The 10,456-nt window shown below is 42.1% G+C and overlaps 1 protein-coding gene across 4 annotated transcripts in view; it reads left to right on the plus strand.

Annotated features, from left to right (window-relative positions):
- Window positions 1-5,286, plus strand: part of cab39l (calcium binding protein 39-like) — a 63,859-nt gene extending 58,573 nt beyond the window's left edge. For 3 of the 4 annotated variants that reach the window (XM_078232179.1, XM_078232178.1, XM_078232180.1), the window contains one exon: window positions 3,673-5,189. In XM_078232179.1, coding sequence (XP_078088305.1) covers window positions 3,673-3,861 — 189 coding nt within the window. In that variant the 3' untranslated portion in view covers window positions 3,862-5,189. Of the gene's footprint in view, window positions 1-3,672 lie in introns of all 4 variants that reach the window. The other variant, XM_078232177.1, reaches the window with a different exon arrangement.
- Window positions 5,287-10,456: the final 5,170 nt, after the last annotated feature.

Raw genomic sequence — 10,456 nt, forward strand, 5'->3', positions numbered from 1 at the left:
TGTGATACAACCAGAAAGAATGCTTTCTATGGTGCATCTGTAAAAGTTGGTGAGACTCGTAGCTGACATGCAAAATTTCCTTAGTCTTCTGAGAAAGTAGAGGCGTTGGTGGGCTTTCTTAACTATCGTGTTGGCATGGGTGGACCAGGACAGGTTGTTGGTGATCTGGACACCTAAAAACTTGAAGCTCCCGACCCTTTCTACTTCGTCCCGATTATGTCGCTGTGCAGCGCACCTGAGATTATATTTTTTGATCAATCCTGAATGTTGACAGGTATCCTTGGGAGCGATCTTGAACCCATGCTCTCCACCCACGGGGACGTGGGCGGGGCATTCCACCCACGGGGACGTGGGCGGGGCATTCCACCCACGGGGACGTGGGCGGGGCATTCCACCCACGGGGACGTGGGCGGGGCATTCCACCCACGGGGACGTGGGCGGGGCATTCCACCCACGGGGACGTGGGCGGGGCATTCCACCCACGGGGACGTGGGTGGGGCATTCCACCCACGGGGACGTGGGCGGGGCATTCCACCCACGGGGACGTGGGCGGGGCATTCCACCCACGGGGACGTGGGCGGGGCATTCCACCCACGGGGACGTGGGCGGGGCATTCCACCCACGGGGACGTGGGCGGGGCATTCCACCCGCGGGGACGTGGGCGGGGCATTCCACCCGCGGGAACGTGGGCGGGGCATTCCATCCCTAGGAATGTGGGGACATTCAATCCGCGGGAATATTAGCGGAGCTCAATCAATCCAACGAAATCCGAATCTCGCCGACAAAATCACGATCTCCGACCTTAGCGCCTCTCGCCAGCGATATAATCGGATTCATGCCCACAATACATTTGAATGTAATTAGACTCCCTCGCCATGTACCATATTTTCAAACCATGTTGACACGACATCACGTCAGCGAGGTTTGCAACATGCTCACCCAGATATTAACCTGTCATATGGATATCCCCCCCCTCCACTGGAAAGAAACACACCAATTTTCAGTCAGACCCTGACACTTGGCTTTGTTTTTGGTAAGATTCTGACCCGTGTGTTCAAATCCCTCCTGTTAGATCTCTCTACATTTCTAATTTTGGCCTCTACACATGGTTGATTATTGTAGTCCCACTGTTGATAACTGTCTTCAGCTGCCAAGGCTCCAAGCTCTGGAGCTTCCTCTCTAAATCTATCTCCCTCTCCACAGCTGTCTCCTCCTTTAGGTCATTCATTAAAGCCATCCTTTGGTCACCTGTTCTAATATCTATGCCTTGGTATTAATTCTTGTTTTGACACTTCTGTGAAGCAATTTGGAATGTTTTTCTTGCGCTGAAAGCTGCTAAAGAAATGCAAGTAGCAGCAGAGAGCTTAAGGAAGAGGACAACGTGACTTTTGTACTCCCAATTAAAAATTCAATTGAAACACAGCATGGGCATACATCAACTTTTCATAAATTCAACTTGAGGTGAAAGGGAAGGCCAACCAAGACTGTTCTGTCACAGGCACAGTGTAGTGCCCTTGACAGAAGTGTAATTGTATTCCATTGGTGTGTTTTTGGTCTGTATTTGTGTTTCTCTCAGCAGTGTAGCAAAGCAGTAAAACACTCTGCCCAGTTCCCAGCAAGAACTGAGCAAGCTGCCTGGCTGAGTACCCTTGGCTAAGCTAATAATGTGCATTTTAATACACATTTACATAATTGTGCAGTTTTCTCTAGTCAAGGTGTGCTCTTAGATTTAAAAACCTCAACTGAAGGATGATGCAAGATCTGAAAGTTGTATGAATAGTTCAGAAGATAGTGTTTATCTGCTAATGTTTAAAGTTAAAATAAGTTCCAATTTAGCAGCACTCTACCTCTGAGTTTTCGTACTAACCTTAGAATTTTAATAGCAGTTCATTTCTTCTATTGGAATAATCCTTCCAGATGTAAAGCTGGTCTTGATGGAAATTGCTACTAATGATTTTTTTTCTGCAGTTATTATATGTATGGCTGCTTTCCTTTGGGATTTGACCTGTAGAAGTCATTGTGCAATAAATTTCTAGCTTTGTACTTTATTGGCTGTAAAACACTTCAGGGCATCCTAAGGTTGTGAAATGGTGCTATTGAAATGCAAATTATTTCTTTACAGACAAAATTATGAAAATCCCAACCGCATTCTCATTAAATAATGAATCTTCCAAGCAAGTTCCTTGTAATTTTATCAGGATTTGGTTTTAATTGCTTGTGAATCCAAAGCACTTCATCTACTGCTGGAAACTATTGCACATTTAGAAATCTTTCTTTCTTGCCTTTTTGTTCCAATTATTGATGGCTTTGTTCCAATTGTTGTTAGTTTGAAATGCATCAGAAGTATTTTTGTGAGGCCTTCAATTAGTCAATGAGGTAATCGTATATAAATTCCTTAAGTGTTTCTCTTTTCTACTTCCCACACCATCCTCTGCTTCCCAAGTCACCCATTGCCACAGTAGAGGCAGCGTCCCTACCTCTGGGCCAGAAACTCCAATTTCAAGTCCCACTCCAGGACTTGTTGGCCACAGAACCTCCATGATATTCAACAAGTTGATAATCAGCCCAGCGAATCCTTCCATCACCTCCCCACTATTCCCCAAAGGGGAGAAAGTGGGTGAAGATGTGCTTTTAAAAAAAAAGTTTGACAGATGGGTTGCTGTTTGGGCTGGTGTCATTCATCTGTGCAGCATTCTCTGAGACATCAATAGGCTGTGCATTCCTTTAGAGGAATGCTGCAACTGCCAGTTTTGCTTCCCTTTTTGAGATGGGAAGTGTGACTGGGGACTAATGCACAACATCTGGTGTAGTGTTTCTGGGCAATTGAGCTCTTTGTGCTTCAAACATAACTAATTGAGATATCTTGTGAAAGGATAATGAACTAACAATTGGATATTTCGGCCACTGAGGGCAAGTTAATGTTAACATAAGATTTTTTCTTAAACTGTTCTGCTTCATTTTATATTTTTGAAACTGCTGTATGTATCTACTAAAATAACTAGAACTGAAAAAACTAAAGAAAAGTCTTCCTTTAACTAGAATTGATCATGATCCCACATAAATATCACTGCTAATCTGCCGTAACAAAGCAGGAAACCCTCTTGGTGACCAGACAGCTGAAAGTAATTTTCATCCTTACTGGAACTTTATTCTACAGTCCTGGCAAGTTTTAGAATGTAACGTGAGGGTTTGATTTTCTGTGCTGGCCCACTGGTTAAATTGTTGCTGTAAATGTTCCTTGCTGTGTCTATTGCCCAGTGTCCTACCTTAGGAAACAAAAAACCCCTCTGTCTTCCTACAGCCTTGAGCTTCATTACATTGCCAACCTCATCCAAAGTTTTAAAATAAAGAAAAAAATGAATTGAGTGGATGCAAACAGTTTGCCCTCAACCACGAGAACGCGGGGTGTTTTAAGTGAGTTTGGCAGGTTGACAAATAAATCACCATGTTTAGTTTGTTGCATTTCCAGTTAGTGCAGTAATTCAAGATTTTACGAAATAATTATTAAAAATTTAGAATTAAATTCCTGAGGTGGGATATAGTGGGCATGGATTTGATGCCACATTAGGAGGAAGCTTAAAATGGTACACGTGAGATTTGGACATCACAGGTAAGCTGCATTTGCCTAATTTACGAATAACTTGCACATTTTTCTCTCTTTGCTCTTCCTAGGTTTTTGTGGCAAATCCCAATAAAACACAACCTATCTTGGACATCCTGTTGAAAAACCAGACCAAACTGATAGAGTTCCTCAGTCAGTTTCAAGCAGACAGAACAGATGACGACCAGTTTAATGATGAGAAGTCCTATTTGATCAAACAGATCAGGGATTTGAAAAGACCAGCAGCTCAACAGTCGTAACATATTTGGTTCGAAGCAGTATCGATGGATGGAGCTTTAACTATTTGCCGCACCTGTATACAATTTGATTACATTTCTTTGTAGGGAAGGGATTGTGTAGTAACAGTAACTCACTTCTAATATTTATATATAATAAAACTAATTTTATTCATGCATATTGTCTTTGAGTGCCTGTATATTAGTTTTTCCCCCTCCTACATCTATGGTTGTATGTGGGTTTAGGAGTTTACATACTTGTACAGCAGCAGTGATTCTTTGCCCTGATAGTTTAAAATTTTTAAAGTAACTGTGGCTGGGCTTAGCGTGCCGTTGGTGAGGTGGCTATAGCCTTGGGTCGGATCTAGTTTGCTACTGTATTATTATGTAAATGAGGTTATTTTTATTTTGAGTACGTTTATCACTGTGGATTAGGGAAAAGTCTGCGGCACTATCTTTTCGCAATGGTAAATCTGCAGAGCTTGCTACTTTGAAACGATTCTGATCAGCTTTAAGAATGGGCTGATCTCCATAAGGCACCCACCATGTTAGCCCTGCATTAGATGAGCTAGAGACTGAGGTATTTAACATTGCTAAATGGCAAGAGCGGACACCCTAAGTCTATCCATGTAAACCTACTCATTAATATTGGTACACAATTTTTATTGTGAACAGGTCAGCATAAAGAAGATAAAGAATGATTGGTGAATATTTTCTTTGCGTATAAAACTGAAACCATGTCCCAATCATTTTTGTTTATTTACCTTGAAGGGGTCAAGCTGTAATTTAATTTTGTGGTTGCACATATCATTTTTCTTTCCAAAACGTGTAATTGTACATACGTGGTTACATTCAATGAATACTTGTTACAATGTACGGCTGCATTTAGAAGTAAGTGCTCTGATGGTCAGCTTTTCACAAAATCACAAATACAGCCTAATTTGAGTACTTTTTAAATAAAAGATATTAAACTTATGAAAAGCTTAACTTGTATTTTTTTTTGTTTTAAATGATGTATGCTGTATGTTTGCCAAAACTGTTCCACTTGGTTTCACTTTTAAAGATGTAATATGAATTTTATGTATTATTTTGAGGCCATTAATTCCCATAAATTGCTAATCATGTTTTTTTTAACATTCAAAATCCGATGATTTGGGGGAATTCTTTCTGTACTGCGCTATGAAGTTGTGAAACATTGTACTAGCCTTCCTAAGGCAGTAATTATTGAAAATAATCTAGAGAATACTTCAGAGTAAATTGATGAATTGTTTATTCCACTGGTGAATAACTATACAACATTTGTGTAGCCATAGTTGAAAAATTAAAAAGAAAACTTACTGATTTAAGACTACAGTTCTGGTCCATCATGGTGCTTTGATGTTGTATGACAGCATGTGTAGTTCTGTAAGCAAACAATGTTATATTTCTCTTAAAGTATTGTTTAAAGTCTTGTTAATCTCTTCCACTTTCTTTGTTTCCCCCCTTTTAATATTCCTTCCCCCGTTCCTCTCATAAACTGAGAGTTTTGCAGGTTGCTCGCCAATCTTGAGACAAATTTTGTTCCTCCTTTTGAGGGAGGGGTTCCATGGACAATAGCCACCCTCCAGAGTCTCAGTCAAGAGACGTCTTGTCTGATGCAGGAAGGGAGCAATGAATCCTTTTCTGGTCTCATATCCACATGTTTCCAGCCAGGATCACTGAATAGCAATTCACTGTTGATGGATGAGCAGCTTGGAGTTTACTCACTTGCATCTATTGGCAACTGGATTGAGGACAATATCCTCATGAAGCTGCCCAAAGGACACTTTCGATCCAATGGGCTGAACTAAGATTGGACTTTAGCTCCAAAAAGATGGAAGGGAGCTAGCACACAGCAATATACAATCTCACCCCAACTAATTTGTGGTATCCCTACTATCTGACTTCTACAGAGGCATCCACTCTGGGTGCAGTAGTGAAGTCAGACAACCTGCGAATTAAACCAAGGATCTTCTGGTCAGTTTTGGTTACCCACTGCCTATTCAAAGGAAGCATTGGTACAATTATGGATGAGTTTTAGTGACTGGCACTGCAAAGTCCTCAAAGAGAACTCTAAGTAAATTGTCTTAAAGATAACTGATATCAATTAATTTTTAAATCACTCTCTGAAGGGTGGCACGGTGGTTAGCACTGCTGCCTCACAGCGCCAGGGACCCGGGTTCGATTCCTGGCTTGGGTCACTGCCTGTGCAGAGTCTGCACATTCTCCGTGTCTGCGTGGGTTACCTCCGGGTTCTCCGATTTCCTCCCACAGTCTAAAAGATGTGTGGGTTAGGTGCATTGACCTGAACAGGCGGCGGAGTGTGGCAACTAGGGGAATTTCACAGTGACTTCATTGTAGTGTTAATCTAAACCTTACTTGTGACTGATAAATGAAACTTTGAACTTTCTGTAGCATCCATTTTGATGTCACAAAGTTTCTTTAGAAATTGTGCTCTGGACCAAATCACAGGAAGTGATTCTCCAAGGATATGCGGGTTAGGTTGATTGGCCATGCTAAATTGACCTTAATGTCGAGGATTAGCAGGGTAAATATGTGGGGTTACGGGAAAAGGGCTAGGGTGGGATTGTGGTCAGTGTAGACTCGATGGGCTGAATGGCCTCCTTCTGCACTGTAGGGATTCTGTAAGTGCAACTGAGCTGTGGAGCAACAAATGTGGGAATCGTCAACAGCAATATTCAGAAAAAATCATGATTATACTAGTTGTGAAAGTCCTTGGCAATCCTATTGTATCCAAAGATGCATATATTGTCACAAACAAGTTATGAGCTGCAAACGTGTTCAGATTGGATGTTGCTGTGTGTTAGATCCGTTTCACCTTTTTGGAGCAAAGGTTCAAACTTAGTCCAACCCAATGGGCTGAAAGTGTCCTTTGTGTAACTTCATGAGGAATGAGGTTGTTGGACTCGATCCATTTCCCAATAGGTACAAGTCCATAACCTCAAAACTACTCATCCGTTAACACTGAATTGCCAGACTGACTTTGAGAGGTTTTCTTCATTCACAGAATGTGGGCATCACTAACTAGGTCCCGAATTGCCCTTGAGAAGGTGGTGGTGGGCTGCCTTCTTGAACCGCTGTAGTCTATGTGATGTGTATACACCCACGATACTGGTAGGGAGGGAGTTCCAGGATTTTGATCCAGCGACAGTGAAAGAACAGTGATATGATTCCAAGTCAGGATGGTGTGTAGCTTGGAGGGCAATTTGCAGGTGGTGGTGTTTCCATGCATCTGTAGCCCTTGTTTCTCTAGGTGGTAGACATCACTCGTATGTTTTCAAGGTGCTGTCAATGGAGCCTTAGTGAGTTCCTTAGTGCATCTTGTAGAAGATGCACAGGGCTATCTCTGTGGTGGGGGGGAGGAAATGTTTGTGGATGGGGTGCCAGACAAGTAGTATGCTTTTGTCCTGGATGGTGTTGAGCTTGTGTGGTGTTGGAGCTGCACTCATCCATGCAAGTGAACAGTATTCCATCACATTCGTGCCTTGTAGGTGGTGGACCAGCTTTGGAGAGTGAGGAGGTGAGTTAGTCTCCAAAAAATTCCCAGTCTGACTTGCTCCTGTGGCCACAGTATTTAAATGCTGGTCTAATTAAATTTCTGGTCACTCCAACTAGGTGTTGATAGTGGGAATGGGGGTTTCAGTAATGTAATGTTATTGAATGTCAAAGGTAGATGGTTAGATTCTCTCTTACTGGAGATGGTCATTGCCAGGCACATATGTGCACATATGTTTCTTGTCACTTATCAGCCCAAGCCTGAATGTTGTCCAGGTATAGAACACAAGAGAAATGTGGAAAATATTTTGATACTTTTCATTATTAAAGACACAATGTAAATGTAGGTCACGGAGTACAGATGTGATGGGTTCCTTGATGTATTAGGATGCAGGCAGAAGAATTTTGAATGGGCTCAAGTTTATGGAGGGTGCAATGTAAGAGGGCAAATTTCTAGTTTTGCGGCATATTTTTCTCTATAAGCTGGTCATACTAGACTTCTACAGTAGTAAGACTTTTAAAAATCTATCCATTGGATGCTACTCTGAGGAAGGATTTCCTTCCCTTGTGCCTATCTTTGTATATTTTTTCTTGTTTCTCTTTAATTAATTTCATATCAATATATTTAAGTTAATTCAATTTAACTATTCTAGTCAAGCCTAGGGGTAAGAAACCATGTGTTAGTCGCCTCTTGACTAGATTAGAATACTAGAATCTAGAGATAACAAAGACCTTGATGGGAGGGTTCCAATGTTAAATGAGCTGAGGCAGGGGTGGAGATTGGGAATCTTCTATAGGTGGAACTAAGTAGTCTTGGTAATGCAGAAGATATGGGGTTGGAAGCTCAGCTGTGGGTCAGATATAATGTCATGGTTGCAAACAGCCTGGTTCAAATAAAAAAGGTCAATGCAGTTATCGAGGAGGCCTTTCTGTAAGGGACTTGAGTTTGAATACAACCTAGACTAATGGGATGGAAATATCTGTCAGCTGGTTTATAATCATCTTATATAAAATGCATTCAGTTTGTAGTGGGAGTGCCCAATGTCACAATGCATCCCTGATTTGACAATCTCATTTGGAGGTATTCACAATGGCTAATGTGGAAAACGGAAAGATTTACACTAATACGGTGGTCACTTTTTCTGAACTTTGTGCTATAACCACCTTTATTGGATTAGATTAATGGGAGCATATTGCTGTGCTTTGGAAGTCCTCGAAGTTGACACTGGGTATTCAAAATGCAAAGTTCTCTTTCCTAATATTGACATCACTTGTACTGATGAGTGCAAAACTTCACAGAAGTGAGGAAGAAAAAAATTGAATGGACACTAGGGAGTTTTACCGTGGGCGGCACGGTAGCACAGTGGTTAGCACTGCTGCTTCACAGCTCCAGGGTTCCGGGTTCGATTCCCGGCTTGGGTCACTGTCTGTGTGGAGTTTGCACATTCTCCTCGTGTCTGCGTGGGTTTCCTCCGGGTGCTCCGGTTTCCTCCCACAGTCCAAAGATGTGCGGGTTAGGTGGATTGGCCAGGTTAAAATAAATTGCCCCTTAGAGTCCTGGGATGCATAGGTTAGAGGGAGTAGCGGGTAAAATATGTGGGGGTAGGGCCTGGGTGGGATTGTGGTCGGTGCAGACTCGATGGGCCGAATGGCCTCCTTCTGCACTGTAGGGTTTCTATGATCTTAAAGATACAGACAATGTGGGTGGTTTCTATGGTTTCTATGATTTTACCTCTCAAGTGCCTTTCAGTTTCTGATCAGGTGAAGCACATCTCATGTTTGTAAATCTGCTTCTCAATCTCAAAAACCAGGACTGGGGAACTATAAGTAGGTGTGGTTTATTTAAAGATGGAGTACATAGTGGCTCAGCAGACAGATCTAATGGATTCAGCAACTATTACTGGGACAGCATAGCAGCAATTCCTACAGACCCTTCCAGCTGCTGGTTACGTGCTGCTTTGCATCCTGGTTACTTGACTCATTTGTATATTAACTAAAGTGGAAAATATCCCCTTTTTCGCCCACAAAATAACTGCACAGTAGGGTGATTTGTGGTAACTAAATATACAAAAGATTGTTAGAGTTCAAAGGGTGGCTTACTAATCCTCTCAGATATTGTGATGGTATGATAAGATCTAGACTTAGCACTTGGGTGTTCTTGACTCATATGTTGTCATCCTGAGTATTATCGGAATGCCTGGCAGGCGTGAAACCATGATCAAACAGGGGATATGGCTTGCCCATTGCACTTGGTGTGCTGACACCTGCAATCGTGGTTTTCTCTGGGTAGAATAAGTATACATGGTAGCCAATGAGATTAAACTGAGGCTTTACCTGATGCAATTTTGCAAAGCCATCTTGGCCTTTTGACTAAGATGAAGTGTTAGATCAAGCCTGGGAGGGGGTGCAATGTCTTATCCTGTCAGCTTGGATCTTGTTTGATCAAACCCAAGATGGGATGTATATCCTTATCTTGTCCGCTTGGATCTGGTTTGTCCCTTGTGGGGACTATGATTGGACTTAATTGGCTTTTTTGATTAAGAATAAAGTATCAAATGGTCTTGTACATTTGCACTTTATCTTTGTACTTTTAGATGCAGTTGGAGTGCTGGGTACTATACAGTTGTACAATTCCCTTAGCTGGCTTCTGTTTATTTTTAACATTGCCCCATTTGGTGTTGTGATCTCCTTAGATCTAGGATGATTGCACACCTTGGATACTTCTGCGGGTGACTAGGTTCCCTGGGTAGGATGTATAACCTGAACCTTTTGACCCATGTACAGATTAGGCAACTCCACACCTGCATGTTGGTTGTGTGCCATCTTCATTCTCTCTTGGTTTTCGAGGAGTTTCCCCTGAATTTGAGAGCTTGAGCAGGTGATGTCTTGATAAAGTTACCTTAACCTCTCTTCTGACCATGATTTTCACTGGTAATGGTAAGCCCGTATCAAAAGATATTGTTCTTAGATGTAACATGGCAATGATCTTGCTTTGTTTCCCTGCACTTCATGATTAATGCCTTAATGGTGCAAACCATTCGTTCGACAAGACCACTGGATCTGGATTAGCGGGCGAGGCTGTGCC

The sequence above is a fragment of the Mustelus asterias genome, chromosome 17, assembly GCF_964213995.1.
Source record: "Mustelus asterias chromosome 17, sMusAst1.hap1.1, whole genome shotgun sequence".
Taxonomy (NCBI): domain Eukaryota; kingdom Metazoa; phylum Chordata; class Chondrichthyes; order Carcharhiniformes; family Triakidae; genus Mustelus; species Mustelus asterias.